Consider the following 18773-nt stretch of genomic DNA (forward strand, 5'->3'; position numbering starts at 1 on the left):
ACGCAGGACCCGGAAGTAGATCGATCCCGGTAGCGGAAGCAGACTTTCCAGCCTGGAAGTGAATGTGAAGCAAACATGGCGGCGGCGCTTACGCTGAGGACGCGGGCAGCAGGTAGCTCAGCACTGTGGCTGTTTTGGGGTGAAACATTAGAGAGGCTGGGAGATGGAAACTGGAGCCCATGGTGGACACTAGATACGGGGAGGCAGTGTGGGGCTCGGGACCTTTGGAAGTCAACTGTCTCCGATCACGTGACACGTGGTGGGCGGTGCTGTGCGGAGGGTGGTAGTGCAGGATGGAAGCCTGTTGGTGGATAGTTACTCCAGACGCCTTGTCCCCTCTGGGTTTATGTGACTCCCTTCATATATGAAAACTAAGTTCAAAAAATTTAATCGAGTAATTCAGGATTTAGCTTTTTTCCTTTCCTCACTTTTTGTTTTGTTTTTGTTTCTTTGAGACAGGGTTTCTCTGTGTAGCCCTGACTGTCCTGGAACTCACTCTGTAGACCAGGCTGGCCTCGAACTCAGAAATCCACCTGCCTCTGCCTCCCAAGTGCTGCTTTCCTCACTTTCTCACTGTGTAGTTTGCCGTCTTAGTGCTGATATTTCAGGTGTCTATGACCATGACCAACGCTTGGGTCTGATGTGATACTGCTCAAAGTATCAGCATACACTTGATTTCTAACACCTTGTAAGTTCAGCCAATAAACACGTGAGTAACTTAGTTGTAATCATGAATAGTGTTCTCTTAGATTAGGGTATCAAGGAAGTCTCCTTGAAGAGATAACAGTTAAGACCTAAAAGAGACAGACCCAACCAACCCTGTGTAGACAGAGGCAAGAAAGTGACTTGATCCAGTTTTACATTTTGAGGAGCCAATTAAGAGGAGGCAGGCTGGTGTAAATAAATAAATGAGAATGAAACCAGGTGGGACCAGGAATGGTGGTACCTGTAATCCCTGCACTTAAGAGCCTGAGGCAGGAGGATTGTGTCAGACCCAAGGCCAGTCTGGGTCACAGTCTCAAAAGCTATAAATAAATATAATTAATTAACCTACACAGAAAACCATCTGAAAAGCTTGATGTAGGATAATTTAGCCAAGATATTAGAGGTGATGGTAGAGAACCTGGAGGGTAGTGGGTGAATGTGACATCTGTTTGTTCTGAAGATAGATTCCACAAGTCTTACTGTTCTGTACAATGAGGGAAGAAAAGTAATCTGTAGATTCTTGTTTTTCACAAGAGCAAACATTTATGAATGAAATAATGTAGGCAAAGCAAAATGCCAGTCACCAGTAAGTCAGTGAATGAAGCCAGGAAGTGCATGTCTGTAACCTCAGGTTATAAGTGAGGTATAGACCTGAGGATTGCAAGTTCAAGGCCTGTGTGGGCTATGGGAGGGGGGGGGGATTCAAGTTAGGAAGATTTCCTTCCACTGCTGGACATTGAACATGTCTCCATAAGGTTTTTTTTTTGTTTGTTTGTTTGTTTGTGTGATGTTTGTTTTGAGACACTGTATCACTATGTAGTCCTGGCTGTCTGAGAACTCACCCTGTAGACCAGACTGGCCTTCATGCCACAGAGATATGCCTGCCTCTGCCTCCCAAGTGGTGGGATCAAAAGCTGGTGTGTGCTACCATACCCTGCTTATCTCTAGTCTTATATCCCAGTAACTTTCTGTTGTCATGGGAATTTGAGAAACCTAAGTAGCCAGTACTATGAGCTTATGTTCCAAATACCCGTAAAGCATCTCTGAATGTGCTGACACTATCCTAAGATCCTATAACTCTGTTTAGAGACCTAAGACAGCCAACTGCTCATGTTAGCCTGAATTTTATTTTATGCGTATGAATGTTTTGCCTGTGTGTATATATGCATATCACACGTCATACTTGGTACCAGCAGAGGTAAGAAAAGGCCATTGGATCCCCTGGAAGTGGAGTTACAGATGGCTGTGAACCACTACAAAAGCGCTAGAAACTGAACCGTGATCCTCCGCACGAGCCACTGCTGCTAACCTCTGAGCCATCTCTCAGGCCCCATTAGTGTGCACTTTATAACTCTGTTTTTAAAGTATTTGCATTTGATCTTTGAGGATTCCACGTATGTATTCGGTGTATTTTGATCATCTCTATCCCCTTCAATGTCTCCCACATCATGAATCCTTTTAAAATACATGTTGTTGAGTCCTTTGGGATGATGAGCAGAGAGGTCAGATTAATGCTGATCTTGGTTGGACATCTGCTTATGGGCTCTGGGAAGAAAAGTCCTTTGTGAAATGGCTAGTTTCCTGAGGGAGCCACCTTCTGATGGGTGAGTGGCTAGCTAAGACACTGGTAACTGAGGCTGAAGCAGAAGCCCTGCATGCCTCGTAGTCTTGGGTGGAAACTGTGAATCTTTGAAGCAGGCTGCTGTCTGGTGTCCACTTCATCTGGTTCTGTGCTGTTTGTTTCTGCTCAGCTGGACTGAATGTGTCAGGAGCCAGAGCACAGGCTGTTTTCTCCTCCTGTTTATGCTCACTGCCTGCTCTCCCTGATATACACACCACCGCCACTCCCACCACCACCCCACCTCCCCATACCATGCTTACCTCTGGGCCAATTTCAGGGATGAATTGCTCCCTGCCCAGGCATTCCCTGAACACCGCACACTTAGCATTTCTGTTCCTTTCACACATCTTTCATTTTTTTCTCATCTCCCTTGCTGCTTCTCAGCTTAGCAAATGGTCCATAGAGACAAAGAAAGTGCGCCGTATTTGGGAGCCTCTCTGAGCAGTGCTTCTGCTTTCTCTGCAGTGACAGCCCTGCTGAGTCCCACAGCACCGACGGCACTTGCTGTCAGACACGCATCCAAGAAGACAGGTGGCAGCTCTAAGAACCTTGGTGGGAAGTCACGAGGCAAACACTATGGCATCAAGAAAATGGAAGGTGAGGGTGTGCCTTTGCTTCTGTTTTCCAGCCGCATTCTACAGCGCTGCTTTGCCCTTTCTTAGAAGAGCTGCAATGCCACTTAGGCGCCTCACTCACCTGTATCTCCGCAGTTCACTGTAGCACTTGTCCCCACAGTAAAGGGGTAGGTGAGACCCAGGGAGGAGCAGGGGCCCCAGTGAATTGCAGTTTCTTAGTCATGCAACCAAAAAAGAATCTGCTGGGTGGGGTCAGGCGCTATTTATGTAGGACCGTCTCAGAGGTCCATCCAGAAGCAGGCTAGGGGGTTCGTGGGGACCCTTGGGCTGTCACGACTTCTCAGCATTTTGCTGGGCTTCTGTGAATACTGGCGCAGAGTCGGCTCACTGTGGACTTCTCTTCTAGGTCACTACGTTCATGCTGGCAACATCCTTGGCACCCAACGTCAGTTTAGATGGCACCCAGGCGCCCATGTGAGTTGCTCTGTTCCCTCTCCCCTTTTCTTGTCTTTCCTAGGGCAACCTTTTCATGCGCATGTCTTGTCACTGTGAGGTAGATGTCATCTCTGTTTTATGGTTGAAATGCCAGAGGCTCAGAGAGTAGTGCAACCCTATTTAAAGCTGAAATTGCCTACCATCAGATCATAGCATGCCCTGGTCTCATTTTTCTCCTCCATAGAAAATGAAAGAAAGTTAAATCAAATGATGTATGAGCACTTGCAGCTGCCTGAGGACGTAGAAATAATATGGTTTAAATATAGTTATCTTCTGAAAGTGCCGGACTTCTTACAGATACATATGTCTTTCGGGTTTTTTTTTTTTTTATCAATTTTTAATTTTAATAGACATTTCCCCTTTTATGACTCCAAAGGAAGAAATATTTTTATTTAGCCAGAATTAGATTCAATGAATACTTTTCCTTCCCTTAAAAACAACATCAAATGGGCATGGTGGGGTACACCTTTATTCCCAGCACTTGGGGAGGCAGGGGCAGGCAGATCTCTGCACAGCCTGGTCTACAGAGCAAGTTTCAGGACAGCCAGGGCTATACAGAGAAACCCTGTCTCAAAAGACCAAAAGAAAGAAAGAAAGAAAGAAATTAGAGGGGCACGGAGAAAGCTCAACAGTTAAAACCACCTGGGTTCAATTCCTAGCACCCACATACTAACTTATAACCATCTGTAACTCCAGTTCTAGGGATCTAACACCCACTTCTGTCTTTGATGGTAACAGACATGCAAGTGGTACACGGACATGCATTCAGGCAAAACACCTGTGTACATAAAATTCAAATTGTAAACATCAAAGACAAGTATAGTGGTGCATGCGTTTAAACACAGCACTTGTGAGGCAGAGGCAGGTAGATTTCTGAGTTTGAGGCCAGCCTGGTCTACAGAGTGGTCCTGGTCTCCAGGACAGCCAGAACTACACAGAGAAACCCTGTCTCAAAAAACAAACAAACAAACAAAAAAAGAGTGTTGGATTGTTCGGAGCTGGAGCTACAGGCAGTTGTGAGCTGCTGTGTAGGTGCTGGGAACTCACTTGGGTCCTCTGGAAGAGCAGCAAGTTTTCTAGCCACACAGTCACTTCTCCAAGCCCTCAAGTTTTACCATACATCTAATTTCAAGTTGTAAAAGAAAAAAAAAGTATAGGCAATTTTAAAATCTGTATTAAATATACTATTTATTACAGTACTTAACTATATTATCATCGAAATAGGGCAGGAACTATATCTGTCTAATGCACAGAGAAATGAGTTCTCTGTGTAAGCTATGAAAGAGTACTTAACTCAGGACTCAACTGTGAGTAGGCGCTGTGCATCAGTGTTCTGGGACGTCTTTATTGTTGTACATACATATGCTAGTACCCATACAACCTTGGTCTGTATTTTCTATGGAACCTAAACTTTGTAAGTGTAAGCAAAGCCTGCTGCTGTCAGGAGCAGTGATTTGTGGCACCTTTGTGTGAGCCTGGCTTGAGGATCTGTCCACTGTGGCTTCTGAGCAGCTGTGTTGATGTTACTGCTGTTAGCAGTCTAGGGTGGGTTTCTTTTCCCTCCTCTCTTACGGAGTTGGTGAAGGAGCAGAGGCAAGGAAGTGCCAAGCAGTGGAAAAGAGAAACCCGAGAGGGGCCTCTCAGGGCCTGCCCCTCTGCTCCAGGCTTTACTCTGAAGGAGAAATCTGGCGTAAGGTCTAGGGACAGAGCAGCTGTCTTCCTCCAGCTGACCAGGTCTGTGTGTTGCAGGTGGGACTTGGGAAGAACAAGTGCCTGTATGCCCTGGAGGAGGGGGTAGTCCGCTACACAAAAGACGTCTACGTGCCCAATCCCAAAAACTCGGAGGCTGTGAGTCTGATCACTAGTCTGCCCAAGGGTGCTGTGCTCTACAAGACTTTTGTCCACGTGGTTCCTGCCAAACCTGAGGGAACCTTCAAACTAGTAGACATGCTTTGAAGTCCTGTTGAGACCACTGGATGGAGATGGAACCCAGGTCACAGGATCAAGTGATGATGGAAGTCAAGGATCAGGGTGAGGACAAGATCTCCACAGAAGAGGCTGGAGAGATGGCTCAGAGGTTAAGTGCACTGACTGATCTTCCAGAGGTCCTGAGTTCAATTCCCAACAACCACATGGTGGCTCACAACCATCTGTAATGGGATCCCTCTTCTTGTGTGTCTGAAGACAGTGACAGTGTACTCATATACATAAAATAAATAAATACTTTTTTAAAGAGAGAGAGAGAGAGAGAGAGAGAGAGTATGTGTGTGTGTGTGTGTGTGAGGGGGGGGGGGACAGTACACAGGTGGCTGCTTCCTGAGGGGTAAGCAAGCCATGGTGGGGTAAAAGTGCAGCAGTGTCCTTGAGGGCTCATAGCTTGGTGGCAGTTGAAAGAAGTAGAGGGCAAAGGTTTTAGCCCTTTCCTCTCCTCTAACCCCATGCGCACACACACCCTTTGCACTGCTCTTCAGAGTCACCCATTGCCTGTCACTTTTCGGCTTTTCTGGCCTGGGGTCTGCCCACAGAGGCAAAGTGGGACTTTCCAATATCCAGGGGCTTTGTAGCCTTTTCCTTGTCCTGCCCAAGGGCACTGAACAGACACCTCATAAGAGTTATATGGGAAAAGCTGAGTTCTGCAGGGCACCCAAGGCTTAGAGGACTGGATAGTTGAGGGGCCCAAGCACTATGCAGTCAGCTGGGAAAATCTGCCCCAGTTGTTTTGACCAACAGTTGAGCACACAAGCCCAACAAGGGTTTCCTGGTGGGTCCTGGGCAGCCTCATACAGGCTACCTCTCTGGGGACACCATTATGACCAAGAAAAGTAGAGAGAGCAAGGAAGTCATGCACTACTGCTACCCAGCTTCCCTTGCTCTTACTGATGAGTCTATGGCCCAGGGTACCATGCTCTTGTTTCTACAAGCTTCTGACATCTTCCCCTCCACTGTCATCAGACCGCTTGCCTGGCTGCAGGATGCTAGCACATACTTCATCCCCCACTTAGAGGAGGCAGTACAGGATTCTCATTTACATGTCTGCTCCTTTCCCTGGATGAACCTCTGTAGGTGGCCCATGGTACAGAGATAGGGAGGAGGCAAGCCTTAGGACCCAAGGCAAGCCTGGATATAGGGTTAGCCTGGGATACAGGGTTAGCCTATAAGGAAGTAGAGGCCTAACACTTCATCCCAGTATCCATCTGCTCACTCCTGCTCTAACAGGCCCTCAGCATGTCTGGGAAGCACTTAGGTGAGGAAGAGAGTGCGTTCCTTTCTGACCACTGGCTCCATGTGCCCGACAGCTCTGATGGCCTTTGGAGGGTCAGTCTGAACAGCATTTTCTGTCCTCACCCCTCCATCCCCTGTCTGGTGCCAAGTTGAGAGCCTAGGGCTGCAGCTCAATTTTATTTTGCTTCCTACATAGCTGCTGTGTGGTGCCTGTCCCTGAGGAGAGGTCTGGCAGTGCTGGAGTTGCCCCCTCCTGTCCACAGAAACTTGCTCTGGCTTTCCTCCCTGGAGCTGGAGAACTAGGAAGAGACCTTTGTCTTCACCGAGGGTTCTTGGCAGTGTTTACCAACGGTGAGGGAGGGGCCTGGCCAAGATGCTGCAGATACTTCCTATTGCTGCTCTGAGCTAAGGGAACCTGGGCTCAGCAGATCTCAAAGGCTCCTTCCCTAAGGAACAGTTGTCTCTGTTAGGCCTGAAGATGGGGCATTTGGTCAGCAACTGTGCACAAAAAACTGAGAGCAGCTGTAGCTCCAATGCTGGGAGCTAGAGAGAGAGGCTCCCTGAGGTTTTCAGACTTTCAAGACTCCAAGCTCTAGGTTCAATAAGAGATCTTGGCTCAAAGGATAAGGCAGAAATGGATAGAGTGGGATCCTGACATTGTCCTCTGGCCTCTGCATGTGTGCACACTGGTGTGCACTCCCCCAACACATACATTAGATACGCACACTAAGAAACAAAGTCCAGTACTCAGAACCCCTGTGCTGTGGGCTGGGTAACTGTCCTGAGTGTGGCCTCTAGGATGCAGTCTGCCTTGATAGCTTGATTTACTGCCTGTAGCTCCTCTGTTGACTCCAGTTGGTAATTTTCTGTACGTGACGTAAGAGTTGATATTGGTAAATTAAAACAAAATGCTGGTGGTGAGGCACACCTTTAATCCCAGCAGTTGGGAGGCAGAGGCAGTCAGATCTCCTAAGTTTGAGGTCAACCTGGTCTACAGAGTGAGTTCCAGGACAGCCAGGGCTACACAGAAACTGTCTCAAACAAACAAACAAACAACCCACTCTCACCACATGGAGAGCTAGCATCAAATATTCATTGAAGTGGGGGTCAGAGAAAGCAAGCATTTTCTCTGGACAAAACACCACTTTCTGTGTGTTCCTTCCCTTAGCACTTCCTGACTGGCCAGCCACACCCTGTGAGAACAGCAGAGTGCAGTTACAGAATGGCCCTACCGCTTCTCCCACCATCAGGAGCTCTGACCCTAGGGCTCACTTCCCAGCTCTCAGTCTGGACTTGGCTACCTGAAGATTGGCAGTCTCAACCTCCAAGGCTGCATACCACCCACCCTGTGTGTTAGTCAGGAGCTCCCTCCCGGCTACTGGGAAAACGGGGCAGCTTGGGCAGCAGTCAGCCAACTTACTCCCTGAGCTAAACTGAGCTTTGCCTGGTGTGCCAGCTGATGACGTGATGTTAGAGGTCCAGAAACCTTCATCCCCACTCTCACATTATGTGGCATAAAGAACTAGTACTGAGTCTTTACAACAGGAGGAGAATCAGATGGGAAGGCAGAGAGCTTGAGAAAGGTAAAGCAGGCAAGTAACTTGGACACCCTTCACTCTGGTTCTAGGGCACTGGTTCAGTCCCTGCCTCTGGCCATAAAGAGAAGGCTGCAGAACTAACCGGTAGGCCATAACCACAACCTCTATTTTCGAGCAAGCTACAAAGGCAAGGCTTAGGTACCAAGAAAGATGTATGTAGCCTTGGGGATGAGCCTCGATAATGCCTAGGGCCCCTAAGCTATCATTTACTGCAGTCTGGCCCCATGGTGGCGGTAGAGTGCCAGGTGGGGCTTTTTAGAACTAACCACTACTAATGCTGGCCTGCTGGGTAGCAACGAGGATTCCAAGCCTCCCAGGTCCCATTTTCCCCACAGAAAGAAGGTTGCACTGCAAAGCTGCCTGGCTTCTGGTTGGATTTTCAACAGTTCCTGCTACAGGGACTGTTACTGTTTCAAGCCTATCAGAACCAGCTGACTTCTAAAAATCCAGGGGTCAGCCACAGCTGCCTCACATACAGTAGAAAACATGGACCTCAGTTTGCTGCCTAGTTTGTCAACTAGATACAAGTCGGGATCATCTGGGAAGGTACCTCAGTTGAGAAAATGCCTCCATTAATGGTTGTGGTGGGAGGGTCCCACATGAGCCTGGGGAATAAGCCAAAAAGCATCAACCAGGGCTTGTGTTTCTTGCCTGTCTCCCAAGTCCCTACACTGGCTTCCCTTTATTATGGGCTATAGGCTGTAAGATGAAGTAAACCCTTTCCTGTGCGTGCTTTTAGTCATGGTCTTTATCAGAGCAATAGAATGCAAACAAGGACACCCAGCTTGGAGAGATAGAGATCTATTTCCTCTGTTGCATATTTCAGACTTCACACGGAGTTTCAGGCACAACGCGACTCTTCGGAGCGCTCGGACAGTCTTCCTGTGCTGCTAGTGGGGAGACTTCATGGATCTCAGCAGGCCCTGATGTCGTGCGTTTCCTAGGAAATCCTGAGAGCCAGCCCCACCACTGCTCTAGGACTCCCTGGCTACCAGAGAGGCCGTCTCACTAAAGTCCAGCTCCACAGTAGCCCCCTAAATCACCTGTCCTCCAGGCCTCAGAGCCTGGGGGGCACCTGGGCCTCTTAAGAGCTTCAGCTGTGAGCAACTCAGGCCCAAGCTGGGGGTGGAGGCTCTGGAGGGTGAGGCAGACCATGCCTCCCCAGGGCAGATGCAGATATGCTCTGAGGTGCTCCCCATGGCCATGGCCCATATTCTGGGGCTGCTCTGAGCCCTATTGCACATCTTCCTCCCTCTGCCACTCATTTTAATTATTAAAAAAGTATAAACTATCGAGGAGCAGAGGAAGCGCCTCCTCATGGTTCGAGTGGACTGCTGGTCTCTTGCAGAGCCATTAGCAGTAGGGAGTACTGCACCCACCTTCCCTGCCCTCAGTGTAGGTTCCTGATGGCTCAAATGGGCATACCGCCTGGGCCTCTGGTTTTTGTCTGTGGGAGAGATGCCCCTCCATTGTCTGTAAGGTGCAATTCCCCGGTTCCTCCGGGTTGTGCTGGCTGGGGTCCTGCTACCTGAGTCGCCCATCAGCTTTGACAGGCCCCAGCTCTGACTTGGGGTCAGGAGACAGAGAGCTCCAGGTGGTCAGTCTGCAGAGCTCCAGGGAGGGACAAGCAGAAGGCCCTATGGTACACAATCCTGCAACAGACCAGAAACTGCTCAGTTCTCCATCTGTCCAGGCCTCAAGTGCAGGACCCGTGAGTTCTGTGTGCCTCCGGGCAGCCTCCTCCAGGGCCTCTGGCTGAGGCAGGTTCAGGATGCCACTTAGGCCCTGGAAACTCTGCTCCATGTATTCGTTGTGGGGTGGTCCCGCATGCAGCCAGCTGGCATCATCTGGGGGTACAGAACAAGCAGTTAAGCATGTCCCGCAGTCCCATGGGGACCAGCCCACACCCTAACCTTACCATGGGGTCTCATCTTACAGGGTGGACTATGGCTAATCCAAGGAATTTTCTGGGCCTATAAAATCACCGTTGTATAAAACCCAAGTGGTAGCTGACATGGTGACTCACACCTGTAACTCTAAGAAACAGGAGATGGTGGCAAGAGGACTGCCAAGAGCTCAAAGCCAGAATGGGCTATCCAGTGAGTTCCAGGTGGGTAGCCTGGGCTCCACTGTAAGACAGAGTCTCAGTAAATAAGTAAGCAAAATTAGAAAGTATAATTCCTAAATTCCCAACTTTAGGATTTTTTTTTAGGTTGAGGTCAGAACCAGGCTAAATCTCCAGCCCCCAACCTTTGAATTATGGTGAACAAGGTACTTTAGAAAGTAAGGTACCCTCTGGCTATGTCATCCATACCTCTTGACCTCCTGACAGCTCCCAGACCTTTTGGCAGCCTGTTCTCTACATTGGGCTGGCCAGCTCCACTAGATCCTTGTAGAAATATGCCAACTTTGTCCCTTGGCTTAGAATATAATCTACCTTGCCCTCTGTGGTCTAGTCCCAGGCCTGCCTGCAGAGGTGACTGCTCACACTGCTGTTTCCGTCATCCGATGGGGAAGTGGCTTGCCTGCCCTGCAGCTGCCCAGCTCCTCATACTTACCTGTTTGGGTTACTCCTGCTCTTCCCTGCCTTCTTCCCCTACCATGACAGAGTGCATGGGGAAAGGGGACAACTATCCATGGAACACCTCATCGCCACTTTTACCCAGCGCTTATCCCAGCGAGGTAACCCCCACAGGAGTCTGCCCATGGCCAGTCGGTCCCCTTAGCCTCAGCTAGATCACCAGAGGGCCATGTGAATCTAGCAATCCCAAGCTACGTGGGACTTGAGGGTCTCAAGACCCCAATCTGACTCTGTGGCACTGAGAGCATATGTATGGCGACAGGACAGGTTAAGGGACAAGATGCTTTAGAAGAATACAGTACCCCTGGTCCCTGGTAAGACCTGTGGCCTTTTCTGGTATTGCTGACTCTAGCTTGAGTGACTTTTGCCCCAGTCACCCAGAGGTCTCCCATAGTTATGCTGTCCTGACTTGACAAGTGCTAAGGCTGAGTAATCCCCCAAGTTCAGGGCCCAGTCATAAGGGCAGAGCCACATTTCAAACTGTAGTCTGACTCACTCCCAGGCTTCCCTTTCCCCACTCAGCCCCGGGATCAGCACCCTGACAACTCTGCTCTCCCCAAGTCCTGGGCACCATTTGGGCACTACCCCCTTACCTTTCCTGAGAGGTAGTTTGCGGTTGAAGGTCAATGGCAGCACGAGGAAGCGGGTCTCACCCAGGGGTTCCCAGAACTGAAGCAATCGAACAGTCCAGGCTCCTGGCCGCAGCGGCAGGCTCAGCGGGGGCTTGTACTGCGTGACTTCAGTATCCGCGTCTACCGTGATGTCATATGATGTGGCCACAATGTAGGTGGGGTCAATCCAGACCACAGTGGCTGTGAGGTTGGGGCCCTGGGCCCAGCGCTGCATGGCCACAGGCTCATCCAGTGGTCCCAGCAGGCCCCCAAAGTTCCGGAAGAGACGTTCTTTGGGGTCCCACTCAGTGCCAACCTGTAGGGAGGAAGGCAGCTGGGCAGAAGCCTGGGAGAAGTCCTTCTATCTGCTCTGATGCCGCCTCTCATGGTGTAACCTCAGGTCAGTCACTGCTTCTCTCGGGGCCTCAGTTTCCCTCTCTTCAAATTGAAGGGGTAAGTCTAGAACTGAAACACCTCTCCCAGCTCTGAGATTTATTCCAGGCTGCCACCTGAACTGTTCTGTAACGATGGGGCCCATCATGGCAGACCACCCTCCACAATGCCAGAGCCTCTAGGAAAGGACACCCAAAGCTCAACTGGACTAGCCAAGCCCCAGGAATCTTTGCACTTTAGATTAGTACTGACAGCTCCGTCCCTATTCCCTGTATCATCTGAAAGGGCCCCTCAGTGTGTGCCCACAAGGTAGCAAAGGCGTATGTGTGCGACGTCGCCAAAGTTGCTGTTATAGGCAAAAGCAGAGCCCAGAGAGCCCAGCCCATAAAGGTCTGATGGAGTCCTTACCCCTCCCTTGGTGTCTGTCCCTCTCTTCCCACTCCCTGCGTCTTGCTGGGGGTCAGGAGAAAGCAAGGGGGGAGGACCTGTCCCACCTCCAGACTCTGGAGCCGGCTGGCCTGGTCACTGTGCCCCAACAGCTTCAGCGACCTCTGGGGCATCAGCCACATCTCAAGTGTCTCTGCTGGCCCCTGGGCTGAGGGCTGCACCGCCTGCGTCACCAGGTAGCCCTGGAAATGGTCGTCATAGAAATACAGGTGCACGCTGGACGGCAACCCCCTGGGCTCAAACCTAGGAAGGTTTCGGCAGGGAGAAAGGGAGATGCCATCAGCGCACCCACTACCACCTGGAGTCCCAGGGAGGGGCACTGGGGAGCCCCAGACATTCCTTTGGACCCAAATCTCATACCCCACATGGTCCTGGCTCTGGCCTTCTTTACCCCCCTTAACTTTTTCTTCCCGGCTTAGACTGGGGACTGGCTCTGGGCAGGGGCTGTCTCTGATTTGCTCCCCCCATGAACACACCATACTCTCAGTCAGAAGAGGTGGGGTGTCTTACCTGCAGACTGCAGTGGCCAGTGGGGATACAGCGGTGGCAGCATGTCGCAGGCTGAGACGAGCAAAGGCTGTGTAAGCCGTGAGCAGGACATCACTGAGCCCACTGGGGCCATCGGCCATGTCGTAGATGTTCTCCCAGTAGGCCTTGAGGGCTGGTGTGCTGGGTGGGTAGCTGCCATACAGGTGGAAGTCCAAAATTTCCAGGACTTCCTGGTTCACAGTCGACTCAAACTTCCGGGCAAAGAAGGTGGGTCTGGAGACTTGCTGGGGTGGAAGAGGCAAAGAAGATAAAGGGTGCTGCAGACCCCAGAACACAGCAGGAGCTGCCCCTCTCAGACTGGTTGGTCTCGTCCATTCCACCCACCCTGCCTCTCTGACCCTGAAAGTTTGTGGGGAACAGCTGGGGGCAGGCTTCTTGGGGCCAAGGGAGAGCACCTGAAGCCGCAGGAAGTCCTGAGGCTTGAAGTCGTTGGGGGAGCAGCCACACCAGTCCACGATGTGCTTGTACTGACATTTGCAGCCCAGCTTCCGGTTCCAGTTAGTAACCCGCAAGTTGTTGTCCACCAGGGTCTCACAGGCCGGGCTGTTCTCCAGCACTGTGTGGAAGAAGGACTGCAGGTGGCAGGAGAGGGTGAAGGGTGAACCATGGGCTAGTCAGCCAGTGCCCTCCCTGACCTCTGTGCCTACCTGGTCACCTACCTCGGCTGGAAGCAATGTGTACGTATAGAACTGGCGAAGCTGGGCCACAAGGGGGTCATCCGTATACACCACGTATTCCACAAAGCTGCGTGTCAGCACAAACCAGTCAGAGCCACCATCCACCACGATGCCTGCTGGGATCTGCCGTTCACCCAGGCGCCACATGTGGGAATCACATTCATGGAAAAGCCGGTCCAGGCCTTGCTTCTTGATGAACCTGAGGGAGGCAGAAAGGCCATGACCGAAGGTCCCACAGAATGGAGCCCGGGCCTTCTTTCTACCTGCAACCAACATGCCTTCACCTATGATTGGTTTAAGGGCTTTACAACCCAGGGCTGGGGCTCCCAGGTGCCCTTGTGCAGGAGGCACCGTGCAAGACACCAGGGGCTCGTTCCCCACCTCTCACCTGGAATTGTCTCGCCCATGTGACTTGAGGAAATTCTTGTCCCGGTTCTTGGATAAGAATGCTACCAGTTCCTCATTCGTCCTGGTGAGGGAAGGGGATGTGTACAGCAGGTGCTCAGTCCCTGTCCCAGAGCAGATGGCCTCTAGCATGGATGACCTTCACTTCTTAGACCTTCCTTTCTTACAGAAATGATTAGACCATGTGCCTGGCCCTTGTCTGATGCTCTTGGGTGATGGTACCTGAGGGACCCAGGGAAGACTCATCTTTCCTCCACCTTCATTATCTGACCTAGTAATCCAGGTGTAGGCCTCTGGCTCTTCCTCCTCAGTTCTTTCTTTCTTTTGTTGCTGTTGTAGTTTTTAATTATTTATTTTTACGTGCATTGGTATTTGGCCTCCATGTCTGTCTGTGTGAGAGTGTCAGACCCCCTAGAAGTGGAGTTACAGACAGTTGTGAAATATCATGTGGGTGCTAGGAATTGAACCCAGGTTCTCTGGAAGAGCAGTCAGTGCTCTTAACCAATGAGCCATCTTTCCAGCCCCCCCCCCCATTTCTTATTCCCAGTCATCAGACCACCTTTTACCAGCCTCACAGCCCAACTCATGCCTGAGGTCAATGGACCATATCTGGGCTATGGAGACCTTAAAATGACACTTGGCAGGCAGAATGGACCCACTAACCCTGACATCACAGATGGGACTCTGTCCCACCCATCCTCACACCTGGTTGGATAGTCAGTGGCACTCAGGTTGATGAAGAAGTCCCAGGTCCAGCCAGGAATTTCCAGAAGGTCCTTCATGCTCCGCAGGTACATCCTCAGAAGGCTAGCCCCGCCCCAGATGGTGACCATGCGCCAAGGTGTCACCCGCACGTTATCATAGTGCTGGGCCAGCTCTACCACCTCCCGGTACAGGTAGTTGGAACGCTAAGGGAGAAGGGATGCTCTGTAGATGGACCTAGGTACCACAGTACCCCTCCCCCACCCCACTCCCACCCCCACCATGTGAGGACAGAACGGAAGGGAAAGAGCAAGTGGCGGGACTCAAGTTCCTAATAGGCCATGCCACTGTATGCTTGACCATGCTGGACCTCAACCTGCCTTGCTCTAGGTATCTGGCCAACATTCTAGGCTACCTGTCTGCAACCTTTAGAGTCTCTGCTCTGTTCAACCAGAGCCTCTGGGTCTTTCTAGCTCTTAGTACCTTGTCCACGTGGATATAAAAGAAGTGTTGCTCATGGTAAACAGCCTTCAGAAGACGCTTCAGCTGGCGGATAGCACGGCCGTGAACCACCAGCATGTAGGCGATGCGTACTGGAGGGCCACCAACAGGCTGCTGGGCCCGGATCTCTTCCCATTGGATGCCAGGGCTCATCTTACCTGAGTGGAGTGGGCAGGGACATTAGTGAGATGAAGAAAAGGCTGCCTGCCTGCCTCCTAATAGAAGCCTAGACTCAGAGCCCTACTCCCAGCTCCTCCTCTGCCAGTCAGTACATATAACACAACTCTGGACAAGGGGGGGCATGCTGAGAAATGAGCATGAAGATCTGGGCCACGTCACCACCCATCCATTTCTGGAAAGGGGCAGAGTACCCTAGTCCCTTACCAGCCAGCTGACAGTGCCGGGGCACAGACTTGGGCATTAGGTTCCCAGCTTGGTGCAGGCATACTACATTAGCGATCTCCTGTTGACACTGCTTGGTGCTGGCCCGGGCCAGTGCTGACAGTGCATCCTTGCCCACAATCTCACACTTCGGAGTGAAGGTGTTGTCCGTGGGCTGGGGGGCACCCTCCACACTCCCTGTGTCTCCATGTTGGGGGAAGCCAGGGGCCCCTATAAGTGCTTCCCCGGCTGCTGCTCCACTCAGGTTCTGGCGGCCTGGTGCCTCCGGAGGTGGAGCAGGGGGCACCCGACGGCTGGCTCTCTGCCGACTGGTTACTGCCCGCACCACCTTGGCCACAGGCACACCTGGGCTCTCAGCACGGCCTCGCCATCGTCCATGCCTTCTCCCAGCGCTGCCCCTACGCCCTGCAGAGCTGTCTGTGTCCTTAGAGCCCTCCCCAGGGTCTAGTGGCCGTGGCTTCCTCTGCCTTCCTTTCTGTAAAAGACAAGCAGATCATAGTTAGTCAGTCACCTTTCCCTCCCTCAAGTTCCATCTTGGCCAAGGTTGAACTCTGTTAGCTCCTCTCTGTCCTTTACCTAGAGAAGTCTGGCTCACTCAATAACTGCACAGTGACACGACAGGACCAGCTGGCTGAGGTAACTTCTACCCTCATTCTATCTCACCCCATGGTGCCTCACGTGCCCATCCAGATTTCAGACCACATGGCACTGTACTTCCTTTTCCTGCTCTGGGCTCATACCACTTTCTCTTTCAGCATATTTTAAAATACAGGGCTATGCTTTCTCTAAAAGAAGAGTGGATGGACGCTGCAGAGGACCTGGGAGAACATGCAATGAATACAGGGCTGTGTTTTCTCTAAAAGAAGAGTGGACAGACCCTGCAGAGGACCTGGGATAGCACCTGATGAGACCCATGCCTCCTACAAGGGGCTGGCTGGAAAGACATAGCATTAACCTCTACCTGCATCCAAAGCATTGTTTGCACTAAAGCCTTTCATGTAAGAATACTGAGGCTATAACAGGGGAGTGGCTCAGGAGGGAGGAGTAAAAATGAAGCCTGAGACCCTAATATTGGATAGGTCTCCAAGGAAGCTTAGCAAGGTGCTTTGCTGAAGGGACCCTGTGAATAGTAAGGGGACCGAGGCAGGGACTGGCAGAGGAAGGCTTCAGGCAGAAAGAAAATTTGACAGGCAAGCTCAAAGAGGGGCAAGAAGCTCCACAGTTCCCCGAAAGCAGCTCTGAGGTGTGGTCAGCTCAATGGGCTCTCCTACATCAGGGCTGCTTGTGGCCAGCAGTCACCATAGCAATTGATCCCTGGCTAGAAACCTGGAGTCTAGGACCTCTGCCCATGTGACAGGATGTCTCAAGGGAACCTAGAAAAACCTCCATGCTGCCTGCTGTCCCGAATGGCCTGTCTAGCTCCTTACCCTCTTCCGTGTTCCTTACTTCTCTTCCTCACTTAGCCCACCCATCCTTCAAGATCAGCCTGAGTTCCCAAGTAGTCAGCCATTTTGTTTGCCCCAGAGCAGGGTACACTGAGGGCTGAGACTCTGGATGTCCCTGTGGAAGGCAATGAACTGAGAAGCCACGTCAGACCGTCTCTGACATCTCAGGATCTGACGGCATGAGTAGCCGGCACCTGACGGACATGTGGTTGATGCCTGTGGGTGTGAAGGGACAGAGGCAAGGGGTGTTCTGTGAGGGCTCTGACCAGCTCTGCTACCTCACCAGCAGCCACTCACTGAGCATGGTCCCTCAGCTGTCAGAGAGAGCCTCAATGGGACATTGACTGCGAGACTATATCGGAGGCCATCTCCTTGGCAGCCCCCTCCCTTTCCCGTCCTCTGTCAGTCCCCTGCCTCTCTGCTAGCACTCTGTGTTCTTGTTCTTCCTGCCAACACCAACACACACAAGCCTTGCTTGAGTGAGCACTACCTCTCTATAGCCACCTTTCCTGCGCGGCCTGCAGAAGGAACCTGGGCCCTCCCCATCTGCTAACACTCAGCCTCCTGCCTCCGGAGGCAGATGCTGGGGCCTGGCCTTAGACTCCAGTCTTTGCTTCCCAGGAAGTTCATCCAGTCTCTCGACTTCTGCATATTATCCTTCTACGACAAGTATCCCAGATTTACATGGCTGGTCTGGAAAGCTCCCTCGAGCCATCAGGCATGGAACAAGCAGCCTGCTTGTCATCTCCCTTGGGATCTTCAAGACTTCAGAACCCCAAGTGCAAATGTCTACCACTACCCTCCCTTACTACTGCATCAGTCTTCACATCTCAGTAAATGGCAACCTTTTGGGACTCAACCCAAATATACTGGGATTCTGATTTTTTCCTTAGGAGCTGACGGGTGGCACTGAGAATGAGGCGCAGAGCCCCGCGATGCTAAGGAAGCGCTCCACCACTGAGCCCCAGCCTCCTTTACACTGCACATCCAAGTCATGATAAATGCATGAAAATACAGAGTCCCACTGTCTCCCTGCTGCCCTCGGCCTGGATCCCCTGGCCTGTGCTCTTGCCCCTTCCCGTCTCTTCTCAGCACAGCCACCCAAGTTCCTTTCAGAACTTTTTAACAGCTTGTTTACTGCTATTTTTATGTGCATGGGTGTTTGGCCTGCATGTATGGCTGTGCACCATACACGTACAGTGGACAGAGGGGGCCAGGAGAAAACATCGATTCCCCTGGGACTGGAGATACACACAGTTGTGAGCTGCCATTGTGGGGGCTGGGAACTGAACCCCAGACCTCTGGAAGAGCAGCTAGGTGTTCTTAACTGCTAAGCCATGTCTCCAACCCCTCCTTTTAGAACTTACATCCCCATGATCAGACAGTAGCCAGTGGCCTCTCCTTGTAGGCCCCCTTGTCCTCTCCTCAGGATCCCTTGCCTCATCCTCCCCATGTCTTCATGGCCTATGTGGTGTCTTTCCGCTCCATCTAGCATGCCTGGCTCAAGTTCTGTACTTCCAGTCTGGGTGCCCTCCTGGGACACCTCTCAGCTCATCCCTTGCCTTTTCAGTTCTTTGCTCAGGTGGTGTTTCTCAGCAAGGCCTGCCCTGAAAACTCTGCCCCTCCCCCTCCTCTGTTTTACTTTTCCCACAGAAATATGATGCTCTTGGACCCACAAGAAGGCTCAACTAGTAAATCCACCTACAGCCAAGTCTGACAACCTGAGTTTGATCTCTGGGGCTCCCGTGGAAGGAGAGAAATAACTCCCATAAACTACCCCCTCTGACCTCCATATGCATGCCAAGGCAGAAGTACACACACACACACACACACACACACACACA

General features: G+C 51.4%; 2 protein-coding genes across 3 annotated transcripts in view; one reads left to right on the forward strand and one right to left on the reverse strand.

The window, feature by feature from the left end:
- The first annotated feature begins 57 nt into the window (after positions 1 to 57).
- On the forward strand, positions 58 to 5623 carry Mrpl27 (mitochondrial ribosomal protein L27). The gene is made up of 4 exons (XM_028772374.1): positions 58 to 112; positions 2792 to 2923; positions 3308 to 3375; positions 5146 to 5623. Exons 1-4 carry the CDS (start codon positions 76 to 78, stop codon positions 5350 to 5352), a joined length of 444 nt encoding a protein of 147 aa, XP_028628207.1. The 5' UTR covers positions 58 to 75; the 3' UTR covers positions 5353 to 5623.
- A 3378-nt stretch (positions 5624 to 9001) lies between these two features.
- The window catches only part of Xylt2 (xylosyltransferase 2), a 14473-nt gene continuing 4701 nt past the window's right edge, over positions 9002 to 18773 (reverse strand). Inside the window, exons 2-11 of one of the 2 annotated variants that reach the window (XM_028772428.1) lie at positions 15467 to 15959; positions 15065 to 15240; positions 14585 to 14787; positions 13863 to 13943; positions 13457 to 13673; positions 13193 to 13369; positions 12759 to 13021; positions 12296 to 12491; positions 11391 to 11724; positions 9002 to 10063 (exon numbers count right to left, since the gene is read on the reverse strand). In XM_028772428.1, the coding sequence (XP_028628261.1) occupies positions 9741 to 10063; positions 11391 to 11724; positions 12296 to 12491; positions 12759 to 13021; positions 13193 to 13369; positions 13457 to 13673; positions 13863 to 13943; positions 14585 to 14787; positions 15065 to 15240; positions 15467 to 15959 (2463 nt within the window). In that variant the 3' untranslated portion in view covers positions 9002 to 9740. Of the gene's footprint in view, positions 10064 to 11390; positions 11725 to 12209; positions 12492 to 12758; positions 13022 to 13192; positions 13370 to 13456; positions 13674 to 13862; positions 13944 to 14584; positions 14788 to 15064; positions 15241 to 15466; positions 15960 to 18773 lie in introns of those variants that run through there. The other variant, XM_028772429.1, reaches the window with a different exon arrangement.

The sequence above is a fragment of the Grammomys surdaster genome, unplaced genomic scaffold (assembly GCF_004785775.1).
Source record: "Grammomys surdaster isolate TR1022 unplaced genomic scaffold, NIH_TR_1.0 213, whole genome shotgun sequence".
NCBI lineage: Eukaryota > Metazoa > Chordata > Mammalia > Rodentia > Muridae > Grammomys > Grammomys surdaster.